Genomic DNA, 25,943 nt, shown 5'->3' with positions numbered 1-25,943 from the left:
CATTAAACACTTGATGTTTTTAAATAAAGACATCAATTAGAACTTGGCTAAAGTCAGTGCAGCCTTTTCAAGAGTTGGGGTGATAGATAGTGTTTTGTTTAGAAAGCTGCTGTCATTTTCATGCATTTCTCCTCTTTTCTTATTACAGGGTAATGCCCTGTACTTCAAATCAGCCAGAAACGTGACAGTGAACATTCTCAATGACCAGACTAAAGTGCTAACTCAGCTGATAACAGGTAAGAGAAGAAAGAACCTCGCAGCGCCTAGTCCATGCTAAGCACTCAGAAAATGCAGAGCCAAAGCTTGAATGTAAACCATGTGAACGAAATGATGCAGTGTCTGCTAACACGTTTTACAGGGTGGAGAAAGGGAAGGTAGCATGTGCCCCATGCTTCTACCGAAGGGTAGAGTGTCTTCCTAAGGACACATTTACCGTATGCAAATCCAATGATACTTGTTTAGGGGGAATAGACTGGTTTTCATGTAGCATCGCCCCCAAACACAAGCCAGGGGCTTCCTCTGGTACTCAACCATGGAAAAGCTCTGCTTCAGCGCTGGAAGAAAGCCGGCTGTGTTGATGAGTTGAGAGCACAGTGTATGCAAAATGGTGCTCACCATACTTCATGGGGTAGCAAAGGGATTTTTAATGATAGTTTGAATTCAGCTGAATTTGCCAGATTTGCTGACTTTCAACTTACCTCAGTTGCAAGATGCAGATGTACCCCCACTGAATATGTTTGTGTGGCTCCTTTTCAGATAGCAGATCTGCCCCTAACAACTGTGGAAAGCACATCCAAGGTAGTAAGCTGCATATTCCTGAAATGTAAACAGGATTGGTCACATACTGATTGGTCACAATAATGCTTCGGGTGATAAACAGAGGCCTCATGGCCATGGTTACGTGCTGTGTGGTATGACCAGTGCCCCCTCGGTATATCACGAGCAGTAGTAAACAGAAACCAGCAAGCACCTCACAGTGGAAAGGAAAAAAGGGGCGGGGGGGGGGGGGTCTGAATGGCATTGTTATATGTCCAAACAGAATATGCCATTTTGTGGCCTCCAGGCGGAGAGGAAAGTGTACAGATGGACATTTTGAGAAGGCAGTTGCCCACCTGCCCTGAATGAAATGTTACTGCGACTGAAACATCTGGAACCCCACTCACACCCGTGGCCCAGGGAAACGGATGCCTGATGCCCAGTCAGGCTGGGGAAAGAGCCTCCCAGTCTGCCCCACAGGAGCCCTGCCCATGGCTGTCTGGGGTCCACAGCCCGTGGGTGACTTGGACCATCTACCAATGAAGGATTCAGGGGTGGCAGGAGCAGTCCATAAACAGCTTGTTCCGGCGGGCATGCATGTGGATTGTTGGCGATGCTTACCGAACATCTGGCCCACAGTCACAATGCTAAATAATTAAATAAACAGCTTCAGTAAGCAATGATTTAAGTAGCGTGTGTGAAAATTGCCTCCAGGAGGGGAATAAATCCAACCTCCAGCTCCCAGAGTTCCACATTCAAAAGGAACTTATTTAGCCTGTTGATCATTTGCCATTTATTCGCAGTGGGAGATTTGGTTGACTTGAGAGATTTTGTTTTGATGAAACTGAAACTGCCCAAATGACTATTTCTTAGCAAAAGGCAAAGAATCAGTTTTTCTCCCTGTTTCTTCCTCCTTGTCTCCTCATTCTCTCTCTCTGCCTCCCTCCCTCCCTCCTTTTCTCCTTCCCTCCCCCCCTCCCCTCTACTATTCTCTGATCTCTCTTGCCTCCCTCCTTCCCTGTCTTCTGTTTTTCTGGCTCTCCTGCCCAAGTCAGCCCCTCTTGGGAGCTGACACACCTATCCTTAACTCTTAAGGCCAAGCACAAGGTAGCTAATGTTAGCATGAGATGAGCAAAAAGCCCTTCTACCACTAGCTGGGAAGAGCCTTTCAAGATGATTTCTAAAGAGGAATAGCAGATGTGTTCAAAATATAATTCTAAGCACTCCTACACCCACACCCCACCCCGAAAGTTTTCCTTCAGGCTTCTCCATTGACATTTATGCACACAGAGTTGGAATACCAGGAGATTCTTCTAAAGTGTGTTATATTTACTGGTTTGCTTATCTGAGAGCAAATGACTCCTGTCGTCCAAGAGGCCAGGTTTACTACGGCAATCCAGAGAATTCAAGAATTCCCGTTTAGCTGGTGTGGCTCAATGGTTGAATGTTGACCTAGAAACTAAGAGGTCATGTTTCAATTCCTGGTCAGGGCATAGGCCCTGGTTGGGGGCATGCATGTGGATTGTTGGTGATGCTTACCGAACATCTGACCCACAGTCACAATGCTAAATAATTAAACAAACAGCTTCAGTAAGCAATGATCCCCAGTAGGGGGCATGCAGGAGGCAGCTGATTGATGATATTTCTCTCTCATTGATGCTTCTATCTCTCTATCCTCCCCCTCTCCCCCTTTATCTCTTTCAAATCAATAAAAACATTAGGGGGGGGGGGGGGAGAATTCCCGTTTACCTAAGGAATGTCTCAAAAGCCCAGAAGAAATTCCAATATTAGCAATTCAGGTACCCTTTTCTGATGAAGCAACGCTTTAAGTGATGGTTAAGTTCCCAGGCTAGACCACAAATAGATTTTTGCCTTAGACCGCTGCTGATTTGACCGTCCGCTCAGTACACCCACGGTCCTAGCAGGAAACCCTGGGACCTGCCACAATAAAATGGTGGGGGAATCTTCCACAACATCTCGCCAGAGCGGGGAAGGGACCCAGTATCAAGGGAGTTGGGGAAAGAAATTCGACTGGATAGACTGCAGGCCTTTCCGGCATCCATATTGGTGGCCTGGGCCACTGCGGATGCATCCTGGTGGGTCCCAGGTCTCCCTGTGGAGGAGATGAATGGAAAAGGTGCTTCACTTTACACAGACTGCCATGCACAGAGGGGGTTAACTGGAGATTAGTTCCAGGTTACACACAGTGGGTTTTCTACCCCGGAGAGGAACAATGGGCTCACCTCCTGAGTAGTCAGTCTCTGGTTCCATTTGCATTCTCTCTAGAACAGCGATTTTCAACCTTTTCCATCTCATGGCACACATACATGAGTTCCTAAAATTCTAAGGTACACCAAAATTATATGGTTTGCCTATCTGACAAAAACAATTGGTATAATGCTGATTCATTCACATGGGATGACTATTATTGTGTTGGCAATTGTCATTATTTGACAATCTAAGGGAAAAGAGGTCAGTGCCCCGACTAAATAGTCAGGTATTAAAAATTATTGTGGCACACCAGCGTGCCAGGGCACACTGGTTGAGAATGCTGTACTAGAATCTTTTTTTAAAGATCTCACCATGTCTGAGGAGGTTTGGCAGCCCCAGGTGAAACTGGGGGAAAAGCACAAACCGTCTGCAAACTGAGCCCTCAGTCTCTCTGTGAGGTTTTGGCTAAAACTACCAGTTAATGAGTTTGATACACCCAAATGGTTCTGGCCCTTGGTAAATTCCATTTTGTGTTCTGAGAAGCCCTGCAAAGCAAGTAACTTAGTTGTGTTTTCTGTTCTCTGATTACTGCCGTTATCTCTTCAGTACACTCTCCTATATGTCGCAGGTACCATTCATAAAGTTTGGAGTAAACACAGTTTACACAGAGGCAGGTGGTCTCGACTCCTCAGGGGCCCCATCTCATGTGATGGCCCAGGTTCCTGGAGGCGAAGTCCAAGTGTGTGTGTTCCCCAGTCATGCCACCACTTTGCCATCTGCTTGGATCTAGAGTGGGCAACCTGGGCTCACCTGTGCCCATTCCAGGGTCATTCATTCATTCATTCATTAGCACTCCTTTACCTCCTGATCCCCAATCACCCCCCTAAGAAAAGGTAACAACCCTGAAGCATTGACAAGTAATACAGACTCTCCTGAAAGTTAGGGTGTCACCAAGAAGGCAGCCGCATCTTAGTCCTCCCAGGACAATTAATCTGAAGCCCTCGCCGTATCTCTGTTCTTTCAGGCTCTCTCTCTACAAGTTCCTTTTCTATCTGCTCCTCGTGTTGATTCCAGCCTCCTCCTTCCTGGACAAATGAACATCCTTTTTTTTTCTGTGGGACAATTATGAAAGCTCAGCTCCAGACCCAGATCTGCCACTAATTCTCCTGATGACCTTGAGAGACCACCCAACCTTCCTGCCACTCACTCTTCTCGCCGGCGGCATGGAGGCAGTCGGAGTAGACAATGCCCATGTCTTGTGGGCCTGCTAGTTCAGTTCCGCACTCACTAAGAAGCTTTCCCAATGCCCTTATTTTTATCAGAGGGCTAGTGTGGATGTTCTGGGAAGAGATCAGGTCTGCTGAGTGGACATGATCATGTGCGTGAGGCAAGTGCCCTAAAGGGTCTCATCATTAATTTTTTCAGTGTGTTATGACCACTGCATTAGATGAGACAATCACAGGAAAAATCCCCTACATCTCACAGTGTTTTTTGCCTCCAAAGTTCTTTTTTATAAGCAGTGTAATGTGATCATTTTGCCCTTCTGATGGGGTAGATAGGATAGAGTGATAGTTCAATTTTACAGATGCAGAAAATGAGGTTCGGAAAGAGCGAATGATTTGCCGAAAGTCACATTACCAGAAAATGAGCCGGGACATAATTCTTGCCTTCTGATCTTGTACTGATAGCCTTGACAAAGAGAAAAGCAGCCCCAGACATCCAGGGGCTGGCCGGGAACTCTCAGCCAGGCCTTCGGGTTTGCCCATTTGACCATAAATAATTGTCACAGAGCATCAACACCAGACAAGGCCACTCGGTGGCCAGGAAGGATAAAGACAAAACAAAGACAGCTCAGACAGAATGAAAACATTTATCCAAACCACAAAAATGACCAAACATTCCTCTATCCTAGCTAATAAGACTGTTGTTTCTTTATCCATTACACATTTGGCATGGCTCTGGTCTTCCCTACCTCTAGAAAAGATTTATTGAGATACCAATCATATAATTACCCCCACTTCCTAACAGCAGCTAATTCCAAGCAAAGTCTTGCTTCCTTAAACCCAGCCCTAAATAGCCTAATATAAGGCCAAATACTATATAATAAGTCCTTCCTTATTATCGACATGTCTCCCATGGTTTCCCTGGGTGTGCGTCTTCCCCATAGCAATGAGTACTAAACCCAACTTGTTCAACAACTGCTGTGTTCCTGGCCTGCTGGGGTCCAGCCCCAACAGGTCCAGGGGTCCCCAAAGGTGTGGACGGAGTCAGCGATGAAGGAATGACACAGTGACAGCGTTCAGTTGATCAGCAGCCTAGCCAGGATCTCTAGCCAAGTTCTGGTTAGGATCTCCAGCCAAGTTCTGGTCAGGATCTCCAGTGAAGTTCTGGTGTCCATGTTCTCTCGCTAGGTTCTCCAGCCAGGTTCTATCCAGGTTCTCCTGCCATGTTCTGTCTCTAGGTTCTGTATAGGATCTCCAGCCAAGTCCTATCTCTAGGTTCTGTCTGTAGGTTCTGTCCCTAGGTTCTGTCTAGGATCTCCAGCCAAGTCCTGTCTCTAGGTTCTGTGTGTAGGTTCTTCAGCCAGGTTCTCTCACTAGGTTCTGTTTCTAGGTTCTGTCTCCTGTTGTCTTGTTACATCTGTATTTATACCAGTTGATTTTAATCCTGTCAATTTCTATTCCAAAGGTTAGGGGGTTATTTCTTATCTCCATTCCAGGGAGTAAAGATTATGTAGCTTAAGCGTGATTGTTTGTAGTTAAAGTGATTAACTACCCACCTGGCACTTAGTTAAGGGGTTTTATTCCCTCCCTAACTTCAGGGAAAAATTCCTACCTGGGGAAACAACCTTTCTCGGAGAGGTGACCTTGGTTAAAACACATAGTGCCAAGAAGGGGAGCAAACATATTAAGAACAGTATGCCATATACACCAGGTCCCTTGAAACATATGCTGTGCAGATGTTTCTTCTCTGCAGCGACTGTGTCAAGCAGCAAGGATGGACTGGCTCCCGGCACTGGCCATTTTTGTCTGGAAAGCATGAGGACTCTTTTAGTCCTACTTTTTTTATTAATAATGAGAAGGAAACAAAAATTCTATATCAGAATCTCCTAGAAAATTCTGGTTAAATATAAGATTTTTGGACCCTAACCTCAAATTTCATTTTTTTTTCTGTATGAATTTCCAGGCCAAAAGATAAATTTCTTTTGACCTAACCTGGGCTTGATGAGGGTGATGACACTGGGCTTAGTCTGATGAACTTCATGTGTTCAGGTAGCTCCAGCTCAGGCAAACTGAATTGTCTCCTTCCTGTTTTGGGGGGGGGGGGGGGTTTGTGTGTGTGTTTTTTAGGAATTCTAGCACATTAACTTGTTTTACTTTTCACATAGTACCTAAAACCCTCTGTGTCTATTTATTTATAAACTAGAGGCCCAGCGCACGAATTTGTGCACTGCTGGGGTCCAACTGGCCTGCCCCGATCAGAGCCGATCTGGCCGAGCGGGCTGGGAGGAGGGGCTGCAGGTGTTGGCCTGCCGGCCCCACATCCTGGTCGAACTCCCGGTCGGGGGGGGACAATTTGCATATTAGCCTTTTATTATATAGGATGTTTCAACTTATATGCACTTGTCTCCATCAGAAGATAAGTGTTTTAGGATCAGGCACCTTGTCCTTTTTATGCTGCCATAGTCCCACCTTCAAGAATAGTACCTGTTGTTATATGATAAACCCTCTGAAATTTATTTTTTATGGAATAAAATTCTAGCATAAAAGATTCAACAACTTCCTAGGCAAGTCATTGCAAGATATTATAATCTTTCCTGCCAGGAAAGGATCTATATTCTGAGGAAATAGACTTGTCTGGTGTCAGTTGCAGCCAGTGGGTCAAGGGGACAGAGCGGGACAGATTTCAGCTGAATGTAAAGCCCCCCACCCCTTTTACAACAGTTGGAGGTGGTCAAAGATAAGCTGGTCACTTCATGAGGTGGTGAGCCTTCTGTGCCTTGATGTAGTCAAGCTGAAATCTACAAGTATGTGATAGTAATTTGGTGGTTAAGCTGAGGGAAATCTCATTCAGGCATTAGTTTGGAAAACGGACATGATGGCCTTTAAAATCCTAGCCTGAGAGCATATGATAAAAGGTAATTGACAAGACATGGCTGAAGTCATGAGCCTGATTTTCGTGGTTGACTTCTGAAAACCAATCCACTTACATCGGAGTCCAATGCAATCTTGTCAGACGTATGCACTCTATGAAAAGCTCTTCGTAATTGAATGCAATGAGGCTAATGTATTCTCCCTCTCTCTCTTTCAGGTCCAAAGGCCGTAGAAGCCTACGGCCAAAAGTTTGAAGTAAAGACAGTTTCTGGAAAATTGCTCTTCTCTGCAGATAACAATGAAGTGGTCGTCGGAGCTGAGAGATTGCGAGTTTTAGGTAAGGAAACATTTTCATTGGTCTGATGCTACTGTGTCCATTTGAGAGCAAGAGTGGAATGGTGTCTAGAGAAGTGATTTAGGCCAATTACCTGGATTTTCTTTTACACTTTATGTTAAATTAAAATTCTACTAAAAAAAGAAAAAAGAGGTTTGTGTTCATGCTCAGTGGGTTGGTTTTGGTTTGGCTTCTTTGTAGTCATGCTTTCTGAACATGGAGATGTGAGGTGATAAATCCCAAGCATGGAGCCCTTTAATTCTAAAATCTTTATGGAAAGTCTATTACTTGAATCCAAACCAAAGTACTCTCATTGCCTCTTTTCTAAAAGTTCAGGGAAAATAATATTACTAGGTCAGACTTTGCGTGATGAGGGAGGATCAGTCGACTCTGTGCTTATTTTTAAACTGGATTTTAAAATTGGATCATATACATAGCAATAAGGAATGAGCCACTTTTTCTGTGCACTCTATAGTTTTGTAGTTCTTATTCTAAACTTAAAATTTAAGTTATTCCTATTGGAAAAAACTATAAGCCACCATATGCAGATGACACAGTGAGCTGGGGCTGCTCTCCCACAATCTTTCAGGTCCCAGCCATTCTCATCTTCCTCCTGAATTATTTGGAAATGGTTCTCTTTTTTTTTTTTTGCACCTTGTAATTGTAGTATTGGTGGTAGAATATACTGTAATATGAATCATCTCTACTTCTGTATCTATATATCACAGTATTCTTTTTCCCTGTCCACCTCTTTCCCTATAAGATATACTGTATGTCATCATTATATTAATATGTTAAAAATCTACAAATCTGTTTTTCACTTTTTATACTGTTGGATACTTATGAAAACTTTTACTGGGTTACTGAAAAAATTTAGTCTTATTAGAAAATTTTAAAAAATAATCACCTAAGGAACTTCTGAAAAGTTTAGGTTCATAGGTCCAACCGTGACTTACTGAGGTAGGAGCTCTGGTGGAAGGGCCCAAGAATGTGTTTGTAAAAACACTTGCAGACCCCTGCTGGTGTGGCTCAGTGGTTGAGTGTCTGTCCATGAACCAGGAGGTCAGGGCACGTGCCTGGGTTGTGAGCTTGATCTCCAGTAGGGGGCGTGTAGGAGGCAGCTGATTAAGGATTCTCTCTTATCATTGATGTTTCTATCTCTCTCTTCCTCTCCTTTCTCCTCTCTGAAATAAATAAAAATGTATTTTACAAAAACACTTGCAGAAATTTCTATGGTCCCATAGTTGGAAGCATTGAATCTGAGAACACAAGAAATTAGTGTTTTGTGACTGTTCTGGTGCTTGGCTGACCTGGATCTTTCTTTTTTTTTTTTTTTTAATTTATTTATTTTTTTTAATATATTTTATTGATTATTTACAGAGAGGAAGGGAGAGAGATAGAGAGTTAGAAACATCGATGAGAGAGAAACATCAACCAGCTGCCTCCTGCACACTCCCCACTGGGGATGCGCCCGCAACCAAGGTACATGCCCTTGACCGGAATCGAACCTGGGACCTTTCAGTCCGCAGGCCGACGCTCTATCCACTGAGCCAAACCGGTTTCAGCTGACCTGGATCTTAATCCCTGCTCTGTCATCTTTTAGCTGTGTGACTTTGGCTAGTTACTGACAACCTAGCCAGTTTTCTTTTCTGTTCAATTGGAGTAAGAACATCTACCATCTCAAATTACCCCTACAGTTAAATGAGATTATATTATGTGTACTTATCACTGTGCCTACCTCAAAACAGTACTCAGCCAATAGTAGCTGCTGCTGCTGTTAATGCTTCTGCTACTGTTTCTATTAATAATACTAATACTACTTTTCCTTCTATTGATCCCTAAGAGTCTCTGAAATGCAGGGGTTACTAGTAAAAGCTCAGAAATTAACCCACTATGATTTTAACCCATCTATATCCTTTACTAGCTATGTGCCTTTAAGTAAGTTATCTAACCTCTCAGTGCCTATGTTTATTTATCTACAAAATGGGGGGAAGATTAATAGAAGTATATACCTTCTAAAATTCTTGAAAGGATTGAATGAAATAATCTATGTAAAATGGGTAGTAAGTTGGCTAACAAATAAGTGTTCACGAAGTGCTGGCTGGAAATTACTATTTGTTCTCAGTATTATTAGTTTCACTAAGCGTCTCCTTTCTCCTCCATCACTGCTGTCCTCCTCCTGGTCACCGCCTTTGCCCTCAGTCAATCAGCTTGCCTGGTCTGTTTCTCTCTCTCCTACTCTCCCTCTCCCTCCCCATCAATCATCCCACCCTCCACTCTCCCACCTGTATGTGTCCCTTACTTCCCTATCATTGTCACTGGCCCCATTATGCTCCCCTGTCAGTCACAAAACTTCAGCATCATCCTGACCAACTTCAGACTCAGCAGAATCGTAAGATGGAAGTAGCTGTCCTGAGGGGGTTCTATGGAAGTGAGAATTCAGAGTGCAGAGGCAGAGAGTGGAGGACAGCTAATCTCTGGTCAGGTGCCCCCTGTGGTATGAACTGGAACAACACTCTGTCATCTTGCTTTTTCCAATCTAGAGAGTTGGTTGTCTAGAGAAGTTTAAAAAAAATTTTAATTCAGCAACAAAGTCTTTTAAAAATAAAATTTTATATCAAACTCCAATAAGTAAAATATATGAAAGGCCAGGACTGCTCTGGGTTGTGGTTGGGCTTTGGAGGGGCAGAGGTCAGAAATTAGAGTCATAGCTGCAGAGTTTCATTCTTTCCCCCTTTATGTACTATCTCTTAGTGCTTATTTTTAAAACCTCTTAAGTGCATGGTCTTTAGAAAATAAAGTCTGTTGACCACTTGTTGTGATCCAGGTACCATGCTTCCTATGCATTCTTCCATTTACACCTTATTGGTAGGCACCAATTTTGTCACCCCCATTTTACAGATGACAGAACTCAGCCCTGCACAGTAAAGGCTGAGAGCCAGGAGTTCTGAATGCAGACTGCTTACTTGAAAGCATTATACTTTCCTGCCTCCTCAAATGTATCCCATATTCAGATGAGTAAACTAAGGCCTGAAAAAAATGAAGAAAGTTGCCCAAGATCACGTTCAAATCCTTGCCTATGGACTCCAGCCTCAATGCACTTAACTGCATGTAAATATGTTAGTTCTAAGACCCTTTCCAGCTTTCACAGTTAATAGGTTTTCCCTATTATTTGTAGAAATGGCGCTTTCCATGGTAGTGCTAGATTTGGGGCTTTAATCATACACACACACACACACACACACACACACACACTCACACACTCTTCAAGCTGTTCTCTTATTCCAGACTACTTTGCTCTACCAGCTGTAAAGTAATTGCCCAGGGGAAAGAGTGATGGTATCTCATGCCAAGATCCTTTTGTACAAATGGTGTTTGGCACTTCCCATTAGTTTCTTAGTGCTTCATGAATCAACTCGCTGCTTTTAAATCTGACTTTGCAGAGATACCGAGTAATTGTAGATGTCCCAACCCTTTGGTTGAATCTTAGTGTACAAAACTATACTGGTATCACTTAAGAACTTTCCCCACCACTATGCAGACTAAGGGCTGAAAAATGATTGTAGTGTTTGGTCTCTTCAAGGCAGGTGGATGTTGTTGTAATTGTTACTTATGCTTGCGATGGGTCTCTTCGAGATGATTTAGGATAAAATATGTCTCTCTCCGTCATTAGGAGCATTTGTTTTTTATGTAAAGGCATAGAAAGAAAGCATCATGATAAAGACCGGTGCTGAGATTAGGAAATGACCGCCCCACAAATCTCACGTCAGCCTACTCAAGTGAAATGAGCCTCGTGGGTTGCAGAAATGAGCTTCCTGTCAGCTGGGAGACCACCATATGGTGCGGAACAAGAAATTTAGGCAATTTCATCTCCAGCTTAGTGAGAAGTTTGTCTTTTGCCGTGGTCAGACTGCCAGACTAACCTTACAGAGAGGGCACTGGCTTATCACCTTGATTTACAGAAGAGCAAACTGAAGCACAAAGTGAAATGCAACTTGACCTAAGTTCCACAGGGGAAACTGGTGGAGTCAGGATCTGAACCCAGGCAGTCTTACCCATGACACTCAATGGCCTCTTTCACGGTAACCTTCAACTTCTCCAAATTCCACAGCACGTGGGCATCAGTGTGAGTGGGAAAGAACAGGGCCACAGTTGTTCAGCTATTCCTCTGCTTTCGCCTTCTATCTACTCTGTGGTTCCCACAGTTCTCCCACATCTGACTTTCTCTGCTTCCCTCACTGATGCTTTTTTCACCAAATAAACTATGTGGGTTCACACTTGGCATCACGTGTAGCCACCCCCACGGCTCAGTCCTGGTTTTTCTCTTTTCACATTTCTGTGGGAAATTACTTACAGTTGCAACATTTGCTCTTTTCAGCTGACCCCCAATTCTGTATTTGCCTTGAACTGTCTCCTCAATTCTCATTCCAAATTCCCAGACAGCCTGGGCTTTTCTGCATGGCTGTCTTTCCATCACTTCGACTTCATCACCTGCAGCTGAACTTATGTCTCCCGACCAAGCTCCCGCCTCTCCAGAACCCACTTCCTTCATTCTCCATATGGGGCCACCATTCCCCTCATCTCCAAAGCCTTGCTTTTATTCGTGTACCAGACCCTGTCTTTATTCATATGGGCATGTATGTACCAATTTTGAGTTTTCCATATTACAAAGATATCTAATTAAGTCTGGCACAAGAAAACTTAGATCTGTAGTCAGGCCCATCAATTACCCAAAAAGGTATCAAATTCGTGTGCAAGATGAGGTGTGGTAGAGTTTAATTTTAATTACAAAACAAAAATATTAAATATGATACAGGAATGGTCTATTAAGAGCAGCAAGAAAATTCACAACATAGGCCAGTGTATCGAAGAGGCATCTTGGTGGAGACAGCAGGGAAACATAATTTTGATTTTCATTAATGGCCTATTTCATTGAATAATGAATTGAACATTATAGCATTTATAAACAAAGCATAATTATAAGGTGTTATTCTAATTGCTAATTAGGTCTATTTATACTCTAGATTCGTTTTTTAAATATCGGCTCTAGATGCCACTTGATGCTAATTATCCAAGTTATGTTATCATCAACTGAAAAACATTTTTAATTAAGTCTAAAGCCATTTAAATTAGCATAAGATTTATAGAACTTTAAATGTGGTCTGATGCTTTTATTATTTTTTTTAGGAAGACATCAGATGATATATTTAGCCTTTTGAATTAGTTTTTGATGAAACATTCTACTGCAGCCTGGCAATTGATAATTATGATGAAAGGAATGAGGTGTTCTTAGTAGTATTCGTTCATTAAATGTGCGTATCACATACATATATGATATCTCCGAACCACTACTGTTGGCGTCTTGGAGATGAAGAGATGAAAGTCGCTGCTCTATCAGGGAGCTGTCCAATCGGGGAGGTGACACACACATACAGATATCTGAGAGCCCAAGCAGAAGACAAGCTGTTGGTTGGATAGAACAAAGTGACTATAGAATTATAGAGTCCAGCTGTGGTAGGGCGGTATCCAAGAGAGAGTTTGCAAAGCTTGTTAAATGAAAGGAGTATTTGAACTAGGTTTGACTATGGATTACGGGAAAAACAGAGAGAGAGCGTTTGTTTGGTGGATAAAATCACATACATTTATCAGTCAGGACTCAGATGGTTTAAATAATACAAGTCCAACTAGAGCCACAGGAGGGAAGATTTACTGCCTCACGTGATAGAAAAATTCAGCAGTAGACGGCTTCAAGGTAGATTCAGTGGCTCAAATAATGTGACCAAAATTCAGTCTCTCTCTTTCTTATGCCATCTCTCAGCTCTGTTTTCCAATTTGTATTTTGTCTTCAACTCTGCTGGTGAGCAGAGAGAATATTTTCTTCTCAATGTAAATTCAATGAAGTCCTATATTTTCCTCAACTGGACTGTCTTAGGCCATGTGCCCATCCCTGGATGAGTTATGACCAGGATGATGAGGTATGCTTATTAACAAGGTGACCTGGGTCATATCCCCTCTGTTAGAGCCTGAAACATTGCTGGAGGTGAAAATGACAAAACTGAAGCTGTCCTACTTCAGGCACGTCATGAGAAGGTGGGTGTTTTGGAAAAGACAGTAGTGCTGGGGGAAAGGAAGGCAGCAGGAACAGAGTAAGACCAAACATGAGATGGATTGACTTCATAAAAGAAGCTGTAGGCACGACTCTGCAGGAACTGAGTAGGGCTGCTTGGGGCAGGTCATGGTGGACATCACTCATTCATAGGATTGGCAAAAGTCAGATCTGACTCAATAGCCTGTAACACACAGAGCTAAGATTGGAAATGACTGAGAGTGAGATGGGGGAGTGACCAAAGGAAAATTGGGGTGTTGTTACCAGGACAGGGAATGGATACTGGGAAAAGATAAATAGAAAATATTCATTATATTAATCAAAGGTATGATCATGAAAAATCATGACCACGTATATGAAACGGTGGAGCCCAGGTTTGTGAAGGCTGTCAGTGGACGATACTAAGTTCTCTCCCCCTTGCTTGCTCAGCTTCAGTTGCGCTGGCCCCCTTCCTTCATCACCAAGCATGTTTTCACCTCTCAGCATTTCTACTTACTCTCCCCTCTGCATAGAATCCTCTTTTGTAGTCTGCATAAAAGATCTCTTGCTTTACGGCTCAGCTATGACTTCATCGAAGAGTTCCTTCTTAACCACCTTATAAAAATAGCATGTTCCCACTCTCCATGTGTATACCAGGAACTGAACGAGTGTGGCCTGAGGTTTTGTCCATCACATAGCCATGCTCATTTGCATTGTCTGTGGTTGCTTTCACATGACAACAGCACAGGTGAGTAGTTGAAACCAATCACATAGCCCACAAATCCTAAAATATTTATTATTTGGCACTTTACAGAAAAAAGTTAGTCGATTTGTAGTCTGTAACTTTTATTTTTCTTTATTCCTCTTCAGAGCAGTTATCACAACATGACATAGTACATGGACACATGTGTTTATTTGCATCCTCTCCTCATTAGAATGGAAGCTTCATGACAACAGGAATTTATATTTTTCAGAGTTTAGACTAGAGCCTGGGTGCATAGTAAGTGCTCAGTAACATTTGTTGCAAGAGAGGATTGAAAGATTTTTGACATTGTAATGTTTTCTAAAGAATCTGATGGTAGAGAGAAAAGGAGGGAGGGAGAAGCTACACCTAACTTGAGAGAACACGATAATACGTATGTTGAGGGATCATCGGGACTTACTCTAGGATAGAAATAGAAGAGAAAAAATGGGAAAGATCATCTTGAAGGAGAACCAGTGGAAACCTGGTAACTCACTAGATGTGGAGGGTCGAGAAAAGGGAATTGGGATGATGCGTGTGCCTTGTCAGTCAGACAGTTATGATGCCATGAACAGAAATTTCTAGGAGCAACAGTAGATTTGGGGTTGGAGGTAAATAGTTCATCTTAGATGTCCTGGGTCTTACTGCCTGAGGACCTCTCTAAGGGAGAGACCAAGTGTCCAGCAACAATGCCAGCACAAAAGCCTGTAAGAGATGCCTGGTTGAGCGAACAGGTCAGAGAGTCATCCACAAAGATCCAGTAGATGGACCCCTGAGAGGAGATGGCCTGGAGAGCATCCTGCAGCAAGAACTTAGAGGAGCTCAGCCAATGAAGTGTTACCATGGAGACTCCTCCCCAGCCCACTTCTTTCCTCGAAGGAGGCTCCAGGGTGATTTTACACAGGCCACAACTGCCTCCCAGAGGCATCCTCAGAAGTGGGGGGCCTATCTCGTGTTCTTTGCTTTTCCTAATCCCCTCTGCCTTTCACCAAGAGAACGAGCTCCGAGGCTCTAGAGTGGGACAGATCTGGTTCTGCCATCCTACCAGCCACGTGATGGTGGCTACGTTCCTCACATCACTTAGGTAATAGCTATAGGTTCTAAGTAAACAACCTCTCTCCCCCTTTCCTTTTTCTTTGCCTTCACCTTATTCTCTCCTTTCTGAAGTTTGTCATCAGTGAGTGGAAGGAAGCACAAGAGAGGCTGAAGGATGATAGTAAAAAGTGGAACACGGTTCCTCTTGGGTAGTAGCAAAACTTGAATAATTAGACATTGATCCTCGGGAGCTGAGAGCCTGCCAATCTAACAGGAGCATTTGGGTAACAAACCAGGGAAGCCTGAACCAGGACCTCCTCCCGTGCTCTGTTAGCTCTCCGTTATTGTTAGCAGAGGAAATCTGCTGGGGATTCAACTATTTAATAAGATCTGCTGGCCGCAGAGTTCTTCTCTGGCACCTCATTTCAAAGTTGGTTTATTATTTACAGGAATAATGCATTAGATCATAAAGATACACTTCCCATAAATAATGTGGTGAGAAAGCCAAATATAAAAGAGTCTCAGATTAACAACCCCAACCTTAATAAACCAGAGAGGCGTGATGAGGAAAAGCACAATTCTGCAACAGAGAAATAATAATGGGGTTTTATCTGAAATGCTTCTGGGAGTACAACTCCCATAATTCTCCAAGAATTAAAAAGAGCCAGTCCCAAAGCCTCGGTGCTTCCACCCCTGAGTTTCATGCATTCATCATCCACCCGTGTGCCCGAAGCTGCCGCGGTTCAGCTTTCGCCCTCAGGCTTCCGGGTTCATTCCTGGAGCAGGAGGAGAAGGCATCTGCTGGGCCCCGCACACTTTTCCCGTTGGCAAGAGGCAGATGTGATTTAAGATCAGCATGATGGATTCATCATCCTGGGTAAACATCCCCAGCTGTCCCTGCAGCCTTACCTTAGCAGACCTCTCAGCTGCCCCGCCATTGCCTCCCTCCTCACAAGCGGGGCTGAGGAGAGGAAAAGTCAGTTGGGGACATTCTTGTCAGCTTTCGAGACTGATTAAGGAGTTGATGAGGCTCAGGGTTTGGCTGCTTTGAAGAAAACCAATTCCAGCGCTCACCGAGGAAGGGCTACGTTTCTGTTCTTTTTGTTTGTTTGTGGAACCGACAGGACTTTAATTTCTCTATCAAGCTCTTCTAATGTGCGTTCAGGCATCTGTTGGCTTGTTGTTATCATCAAAGTTTCCTTCTTGCCAGTTACTACCAAGAACAGAGTATTTTCAAACATGGAGACAAACGTCTGCCAGGCCATCTTCGACATTCAGTGGTTTTTCACGTGGTCTAGGTATTATTTCCTCTTTCATGAATTATAGTCACTGTTGCAAAATATTCTCAGGCAACTAAATGGTTGCCTGAATTGAACTTTTTTTTCTTCCTTCCCGGCAGAGGCCAAGGGGAATGTTGGTGACACTAGGAATTTCATGAGATGACAACATGAATAAGAAACTCTCAGTGTGCCGACTAGGGAAGGAAATTGATTCTATTCTCCTTTATGGTAGGGACTAGAGTTTAATTCCGCTTATTTGAGTGGGAGAAAAGTGTGCTGAAATGCTTTCTTTACCTCCATATGCTTTCCCTCACATCCTGCTCTACGCTTTGCCGTGTGCCACCCTTCTCATCGTAGCTCCTTTTGTACCCTGGTTCCCCTAGAAATAGTGGAGAAGGTGCTGAAGGTGCATCCAAGCAGAATAAATAGGGAGAGAGAGAGAAGAGAGAAGATCCAGAACCTTCAGGGCACAGGACAGAAGCAAATGCCTAAGTTTCTCTCCCCTGGACAGTCGTGCAGGACGACAGACAGGTTAAACGGGCCTGGCGTTTGGAGACAGACTGCCTGGATTCCCTCCCAGCTTCAGTGGCGTAACCTTGGGCAAGTTTCTGAATTGCTGCATATCTGGACGTGAGGGTATACGAGTGCCTGCAAGTCCTTGGCACAGTGCTAAGCACATAATAAGGGGCCAATGTATGGATGTCTATTACCCATTGTCCTTTCCGCAAATTCCTGTCGAGTGCCATCTGTGCAGCTGTCACCAATCGAAGTTCAATTTCCGGGTAGAAGGACACAGCATAAAAGTTCCCTGATCTGAAATAGGTAATAGGGTGTCAAAGAGGTAAAAGGGTGTCAGAGGTAATGGGATATCACGTAGGTAATAGGACATCACGTAGGTAAAAGGGCGTCAAGTAGGTAAAGGGTGTCAAAGAGGTAAAAGGGTGTCAAAGGTAATATGATATCACATAGGTAAAAGGGTGTCAAAACACATGCCCAGTAAAATATTAAAAAGCAGTGAAAATATTTCTTATAAAGGTAAACAAAAAATATCAGCTAGTATTTGAGTGTAGTGTGTGCTGAGCAGACTTGGTGAAAAGTGCTGGAGACGGGAACAGGAGATGAGCCTGCTGAGGGCCCTGGAGAAACTTCCCGGGGCAGAGGCTGACTCAGCAGGTGGAGGGATGTGAGCAGCAGCCTCCCAGGCCGCAGGACCAGCAGGACCAGGGGCCAGGTCCTGCGTGACAGAGGAAGTGGGATGAGCCGCCATGGTTTTTCCAACAAATAAGCATATTTGGATTGGTCTTTTGGGAAGAGATGGTCATTATCAGCATAGAATAAGCAGGAATTGCTTACTTCCCCAAAACCCTAAGTTAAGGAGCCCACTCTGGGTTCTGCTAGAATAGAGCCTCCCAGGGACTTCTCCCTGCCCGCAGTGTGCTGTGCAGGGTGTGGCTGAAATGTTAACGGGAATAGTTGATATGATCTTGAAGTTCTAGGCCAGAGAAGAATCAAGTAAAGTTGGACACTTAAGGTTAGTTATGATGCAAGGACTCTCACGGGTCAGGAAAGAAAGGGAGTGAGTGACTGAAACAGGAAGGCTCTTGGCATTAGGTAAGCCATGGTATTGGCAGTTCTCACTTTAAAAAAAAAAATCAGTACATGCAATAAATATTAACTGAGTACTTACTCTGGCCAACTGCTGTGATGACCAAACGGACACGGGGCCCCTGTCTTTCTGGAACCCACAGCCAAGCAAGAAAGACAGCTGTGTTACACATTTACATGAGAAAAATGTGTCTTATCATGAAAGAAGTACAAGATGTCATGAAAATATACAATTAGGAGATTTTAATCTAATTTGGAAGTAAGGAAAGTCTTCCGCAAGGAAATGATGATCAGGTTGAGACTGAAAGGATGAATAGGAGTCAGTGAGGAAGAGGGCGTTGGAGGAGCTGAGGTTGGGGCATGTGTGTGACATCCTGGGGAGCATGATCTTCTGGGAAAAGGCAGCTGGACATGGAGGTCAGGGAGCTGAGCACCCAGGCATGAAGAGAGGCAGGCCATAATTGTAATGGGTAACGTTTCTTAAACACTTACTCTATGCTGACACTGTTCAGATCTCTTTACATATGTTAATTCAATTCTCACAGCAGCCCTCTGAGACAGGTTTTATTATTATGCTCCTTTTACATTTGAGCAAACTGACAAGTAGAGAGCTAAGTTGCCCAAGGTTATGGAGCAAGTTAAATGGCAGAAAGGAGATACCCAGATAATCAGGCTCTATAGCTTGTATTTTGTTGGTTTTCATAACCCCTTTGTTGAGATATAATTCATATATCAAACGATTTACCCATTTAAAGTTTGAAATTCAGTATTTTAGTATAAAGAACCTATGCTTTTATTACATACACATAGCTACAAATATATATGCACACATAGCTACAAATGTCCATATACATTCCTATATTATGTTTCAGATGGATAAGTATGTTAGATGTATTTATTCTCTATGTCATATAAATATATAGATTTTATGTATATACATATACATGAATCATTATAGAGATGTGTGTAGATGAATCTATAATGATAAAAGCATAGTATGCAAATTAGACTGGACGTCCTTCCGAACGAAGCCGGGGCTGCAGCTGTGGGATTGAGGAAGCTGTGAGGGAGGAATCCAGGCAGCTGCTGCAGCTGCAAAGGCCTACTCTTGCACGAATTTCGTGCATCAGGCCTCTAGCCTATTATAAAATCATATTGTAGTGGGCACCTTATACCATATTAAAGTATTTAATAGTTAGGCTTCAAACTAGGGAGCTACAAGATCTGATTTGTGAGAAATATCGGCCAGGGAGTGAGTGGGACAAATCCACTGATCACGGGCCCAAATGCACCCATGATGTCTATGCCGTGTGGTTCCCTTTAAAAAGACATTCCAAAAGGAAAGTTAGGCAGCCCACTCTACCAGACTTGCAGGCTTGCAGAAGTCTCACATAGGTCTTTGTTACTGTCAGCCCAGAGGAAACAGGCTGAGCCTGGGGGGAAGGGCAGGATTATCCACGTTGGCCAATGAGTTCTGCAGACAGGGCACTGTTCTTCCCACTCTCCGGACCTGAGCCGGGGTCAAGCACATTTAACACACTTGTATCAGAGGCTTGGGAAAGAGATTGCACTTAAACAAACAAAGGAGAGAGCTGATATGAAATCAATAGCAGTGCCGATGAGCTGTGGGGGAAGGTAATGTGCTTTTCTTCTTTGGCTGTTAGATACATCTCAGCTGCCAAGGAAAATGACTTTCCCTCTCGACTTCCTGTCTGTCGGCTGATGGGTTATTGGGAAGTACTGAGGCTCCGTGCTCAGCTGCGTGTTTAATGAGGGCATCCTTGCACCAGAGCCTCAGCCAGTTCCTCCGGCCTAATTCTCCCTCCCACCCAGGACCCTGAAAATATGCCTCTCCTTGGCAAATTCTAGTCAAAGATTTTTGGTAGAGCAAGAAGCACCAGGTCCTCAGATCTATAAGGCATGGTCTCTGCCAGCCTTTGGGAATTTAAGCTGGAGCATAAGATGTGAGAAATGTACCAGAGAAACTTGTGTGCAAGGCTGAGCACCCTAAAAGAGGCCCAGAGCTTTGGGGCCACGGAATTCCAAGTTGAGGCCTTCACTGAGAAGTGGAGATGTGTTAGCCCTTGAAGGATTTCACTGTGTGAGCGTAGGGGAGGCCGTTCCCTTTGTGGGGTAGGTAACATCAAAAACCACTGTTGTGGTATCATATGGTAACTGAGCTTCCGTTTAAAACCTCAGTCCTGTCTCCTGAACAAGGGAGAGGTAAAAAAGGAATCATGGCATCGGAATTGAATTGACTTTTTAAAAATGATGGCTTTCCTCTTTCTCTCCCCATCTTCTGCCTGCCCTCCTTTCCTTCTTTTCTTCCATGGTCCTAATACTGAACAATTATAAAGTGTGAGAAGCCGGTCCGGGGAATGTCTGTGCCACCACAGAGCACAGGTGGGCTAACACAGGAGCTAATGGAATTTGAAAAAACTGGATTATAATCACTCTCTGAGCAGTAGCATTTAGACCGGAATACTTGCATATTTTGTTGCTGTCATCCTATTTGATCCCCAGAACCATCCTTAAAAGTTCTCAGGATATGAAAAAAAAGGACATCTCCAACCTCCATCAGTCACCCCACACCTCTCACTAACAGTGGGTAGGCCCCTGCTGTGAGTGTGGTCCTCCACCAAGCGCCACTGGGAAGGAGGCAGAAAGTCCTAAGAGATGCACTGTGATCTGAACACACCTGCCTGATGTTTATGCTAGGCGGCCATTCTGAAGGAGCGCTTCTCCTTTTTCCTGCCATGGACCCCTTTATCGGGCTGATGAAGACGGTGGATCCCTTCTCAGAATTGTATTTTAACCTGTTATACAAATGCACAAGGTTACCAAAGAAAACAAATGACATACATTTATCAACATATAAAAAACAAATTTGTGATATTATGTGTCTCTCTTTGTTATAAACATCTAAAAATTTCTGGTTGTAGTTGAGTGTGAATGATATTTTGAGATGTACACAACAGCTCAACTCTGATATGAGACCATCTATGATTTCCATTGGTGACCAAGCCCCAGAGTGATAATTTCTACAGGTCATGTTCTGCATTCTAATCAAAGGATGTGCTAGATTTTAGTTGAAGTTGAATGAAAACACCTATCAGAAAGCATATATGCACCCCTATGTTCATAGCAGCACAATTTATAATAGCTAAGATTTGGAAAGAGCCTAAGAGCCCATCAGCAGATGAATGGATTAGAAAACTACACAATGGAATACTACACTGCTATAAAAAAGAAGGAACTCTTACCATTTGCAATGGCATGGATGGAACTGGAGAGCATTATGCTAAGTGAAATAAGCCAGTCAATGAAGGAAAAATACCACATGATCTCACTCATTCATGGATAATAAAGACCATTATAAACTTATGAACAATAATAGATACAGAGGCAGAGCTGCCTCAAACAGATTGTCAAACTGCAGCAGGAAGGCCGAGGAGGGTTGTGGGGGCAGCAGGGAGTGGGGTAAGAGATCAACCGAAGGACTTGTATGCATGCATATAAGCATAACCAATGGACATAAGACACTGGGGGGAAGGGGAGGCCAGGGGATTGTCAAGGGCGAGGGGAAAAAAGGAGACATATGTAATACTGTTTGTAATACTTTAAGCAATAAAACAATAAAAAAAGAAAGCATATATGCACCCCTATGTTCATAGCAGCACAATTTATAATAGCTAAGATTTGGAAAGAGCCTAAGAGCCATCAGCAGATGAATGGATTAGAAAACTACACAATGGAATACTACACTGCTATAAAAAAGAAGGAACTCTTACCATTTGCAACAGCATGGATGGACCTGGAGGGCATTATGCTAAGCGAAATAAGCCAGTCAATGAAAGATAAATACCACATGATCTCACTCATTTGTGGAATATGGTGAACAACATAAACTGATGAACAAAAATAGAACCAGAGACATAGAAGCATGGAACAGACTGTCCAACCTATGAGGGAAGGCAGGGGATGAGGGGGTAAGAAATCAACCAAAGGACTTGTATGCATTCATATAAGCATTACCAATGGACACAGTCACTAGGGGGGTGAGGGCATGTTCTGGGGGGGTTGGAGTGGCCGGGAAGAGGTCAATGGAGGAAAAAAATAATATTGTAATAGCTACGTATAAGCTGGGGGGTGAGGGAGATACTTGAAATATTAGGGGGGCCACTTTGTAAAATATAAGATCGTCTAACCACTATGTTGTGCACCTGAAACTAATACAGAATAATATTGAATATGAACTATAATTGAAAAAAAGATGGAAAATTGAATGTTTTTTATCATAATAAAAATAAAATTAAAAAACTCAAAAGAAAGACAATAGTGATCTGCCTCTTCAGAGTTCACAGGCCCACTGAATCTATGCATGAATCTCTGATGTCTGATGTCCCCAGGTGAGGTCCCCTGTCCTAATATAAGTCCTCAGTGAGCACTTATTATGTGCAGTCTCTATAGTAACCTGAAGATTCGGGTAGAGCATAACACAAATGGAAAATGATTCCAAACCCTGAAGTATGTCCATATCATTCAACCCATGTGCAGCTTACCACAATGCCTGAGATATACTGAATTCTCAATAAATTAACTATTTTTATTTGAAAAATTAATTACCTCTCAGAACTTCTTTTATCATCTGCAACCGGAGATATGAACAGTGTCTAACTTGTGTGTCATTACAATGATTGAGTAACATAATACAGGAACGTGCCGGGATTAAGGTTACATGTTTAATATCATGGACCAGATGAAAGGGCCTCTTGTTTCATGTGGAGCTCTGTCCTCAAATTCCAAGGGTGGGGTGAGTCCCAGAGTAGTGGCAGATGCAAGGAACTCAAGATAGGAGTTCTACAGGAGACAGCTAATTGGAATGGGGTAGAGGTTTGAATCTCTGTTTCTCATTTAAAGCAGCTTGATAGCCTAATTTTGTCTGTGATGGAAAGAACATGGCATCTTGAGCAAGACATTCCTAATGCGAAGTTCCCTTCCTTGATATAGCAAAAATTCTGCCTATCATATAGGATGGATGCCCATTCCCTTATGTAATCCTGAAGTTGAAATAGACCTTAAAAGGCATTTACCACATTACTGACAGTTGTTAAACACTAATATATCTTTAGCACTGTTTTGTACCCTTCACATCTATGTCATTGTTTGTTTTTGATGTTTGCCCCACACCTTTTTTTTTCTTTGGGAAACTGTATTGTTTCCTCAATTAAAAAAACCTGCTTTTTGGGGGCAAAGAATGGGTCGCATCTGCCATCCCAGGCATTACAAGTGGCTAATGCTAAGATGTGTGTTAGCTGTTGGAAGCACCTCCTGTAGGCTGCTGCAGTAACACAGGAGTGATCTCATAGTTGGATCTATTTCTTTAACGTTCTGAGTTGTGCCAAAAGCAGTGGCATTTCCTTTCCTCCTTTAAGGCTGATTTGGCCCAATCCCGAAATGATTTCTCAAGTTATGATCAATTGCCTCGTGAGAGCATGATTTCTATGGGGTCTCAGAAAGTCCTTTGCTGTAATGGATTAATGTCAGCTTCATCAATTTAGTGCGTCTTCTCCTTGAGCTGTTTCTATTTGTCATGAAAATCTGGAAGGAATTTTTGCATTTTTGTAATAAGACTCAGAAAAGAAAAGAAAACGAAATTGGATTTATTGATGGGTTAGTGTCCAGGGCCCCTAAAATTGAACCTTGGAGTAGGACTTTTTGGGAGCCATGAAGACAGAGAGAGTTTAGCAGACCTGGAGTGATGTCTTGCCTTTAATCTAAAATTAATCACATTTAATTCGCTAATCTGTCTTTAAGGGGGCCTGCTTATAAAAGGGGCAGTTTTCAAAGATTAAAAGGGAGTCTTTATTTTATACAGGGGGATTTCCTGAGTGGCACCACTTAGAACTAGCATTTTGTTGTGTTTGCAGGTTTAAAAGTTCATTCCCCTCTAATCAGGTCTTCATGACAAACCTGAGCCACATATTGAGCAGTGGATTGTGCCCATTTTATAGACATAGAAACTAAGCCCAGAACAGTTAAAAGGTTTAGAATTATAGTAAGTTTGGTGGGAAATCCAAGATGAGAGCCCCAATGTGAACATATTTACAATATTAACATATTCCCCAACATATAATAGGAGAAGTAAACAGTGAGTTAAAAGACCCAGATCCTGGTGTGCACAGTGCTATAAAATTAAAGCTGTGTCATGTCTTGGTAAAGTGTAGAACTAAAATGTACAATTTGTATTCCATCACTTATGCAGAAAAAGTGACAAAAGTCAAAAGTCAGTTATCAAACTGCAGGGTATGGAAAGACTTTGGAAGTTTAAGATGTAAAGGGTATCAGTTGGAAATGTCTTTAGCCGCCTTCAGGAACCCATCAGTAACTCCTCATTTAGAATATTTCTTAATGTGTAGGAGTTCCAATATTTATCTTCCATTATTGACTAGAATGTGGACTAGGGTTCATTTTAAATATAAGAGATAGTCAAGAAATAATTAGGATCAGGCTTCCTTGAGAGCTTAAAGCTGATTCATATTTGAGCAGAAAGCATCACTGTAACAGCTTTTGTCTTTTCCTTTTACCATTCTCATCATCAAACCACAGCAGGGAGATAACTAGAATATTTGAGAGTGGTTTACGCAATGAGGAAGCTGCATCCAGGCTCCACTTTGATTGGATGGGGAGAGAGAAGTTCTTGTGAATGAACCACAGGATCGGTTTTAGCAAGGGTCACCGACTTTCTAAACCTCAGTCAGAATTCTGTATCAAATCCTGGTCTCCCCACTTACTTGAAATGGGGTTATAGGCAAGTCAGTAACCGGAGTCTTTTATACACAATGAAGGGGAGAGGGAATGATGGGTGTTAGTCCTACTTTCCTCAACAGTCACTGTGGGGATTAAGTGAGACAACCCATGTACAGCTTACCACAATGCCTGAGATATACTGAATTCTCGATAAATTAACTATTTTCATTTGAAAAATTAATTACTTCTCAGAACCTGTTTTATCATCTGCAAACGGAGATATGAATAGTGTCTAACTTGTGTGTCATTACAATGATTGAGTAACATAATACAGGAACGTGTCGGGATTAAGGTTACAGCCGATCATTGTTCTTGTTAGAATCTTGAACATTTCCCATAAGCCAACAGTTGATGGAATTTTTATTTAAAATAGTTATGCAAAATAATATTTTAAAAAGAGCAATTCTAAATGCCCATACAGGCAAACCATCACCTTTCATTTCTTAAGTTGCAAGGGATGATAAGGTAGAGCAGCTTCAAGAACGCAAAGCTGTAATAACTCAGGCCAGGGCTTTTTTTCCTGAAAAAGGACCAGATAGTGTTTTAGGTTTGTGGACCACAGGATCTCTGCCACAACTGTCAACTCGGACATTATAGTGGTAAAGCAACCACAGACGGTATGTAATCAAATTATATGGCTGTGTTCTAATAAAACTTTATTTACAGAGTTTTATTTACAGGTAGTGGTAGGATAGATTTGGCACATGGGTTGTGGTTTGCCAATCCCTGGTCTGAGCTGTGGTTCTGTTACTTTTTCATCATTCAGTCTGTGAAATCTGGTACCACATACAAATTCTAAAGACTGAAAATCTCTCCTAGGCTGTGAGAAGTGTTGAAAGCCTGGGCCTGTTCCACACTGAATCCTCAGCATTTTCTGTAGATCCCAACAAACAATACATGATGGATGGGTGGGAAATGCCAGGACCAAAAGATGAACAGAAAGACTAACAGTGAATTATGTCTGTTTCTAGACAAAACTGTCGCCATCCTA

The 25,943-nt window shown here is 42.7% G+C and overlaps 1 protein-coding gene across 1 annotated transcript in view; it reads left to right on the top strand.

Annotated features, from left to right (window-relative positions):
- Positions 1-25,943, top strand: part of SGCD (sarcoglycan delta) — a 315,741-nt gene that overhangs the window by 193,334 nt on the left and 96,464 nt on the right. The window contains exons 4-5 of the mRNA XM_070414525.1: positions 149-236; positions 7,279-7,398. Coding sequence (XP_070270626.1) covers positions 149-236; positions 7,279-7,398 — 208 coding nt within the window. The remainder of the gene's footprint in view (positions 1-148; positions 237-7,278; positions 7,399-25,943) is intronic.

Source organism: Myotis yumanensis, unplaced genomic scaffold (assembly GCF_028538775.1).
Source record: "Myotis yumanensis isolate MYYU_CA2020_CCGP unplaced genomic scaffold, mMyoYum1.0.hap1 SCAF_5, whole genome shotgun sequence".
Taxonomy (NCBI): domain Eukaryota; kingdom Metazoa; phylum Chordata; class Mammalia; order Chiroptera; family Vespertilionidae; genus Myotis; species Myotis yumanensis.
The sequence above is the reverse complement of the archived record's forward strand: the minus strand, read 5'-3'. Positions and strand labels throughout refer to the sequence as shown.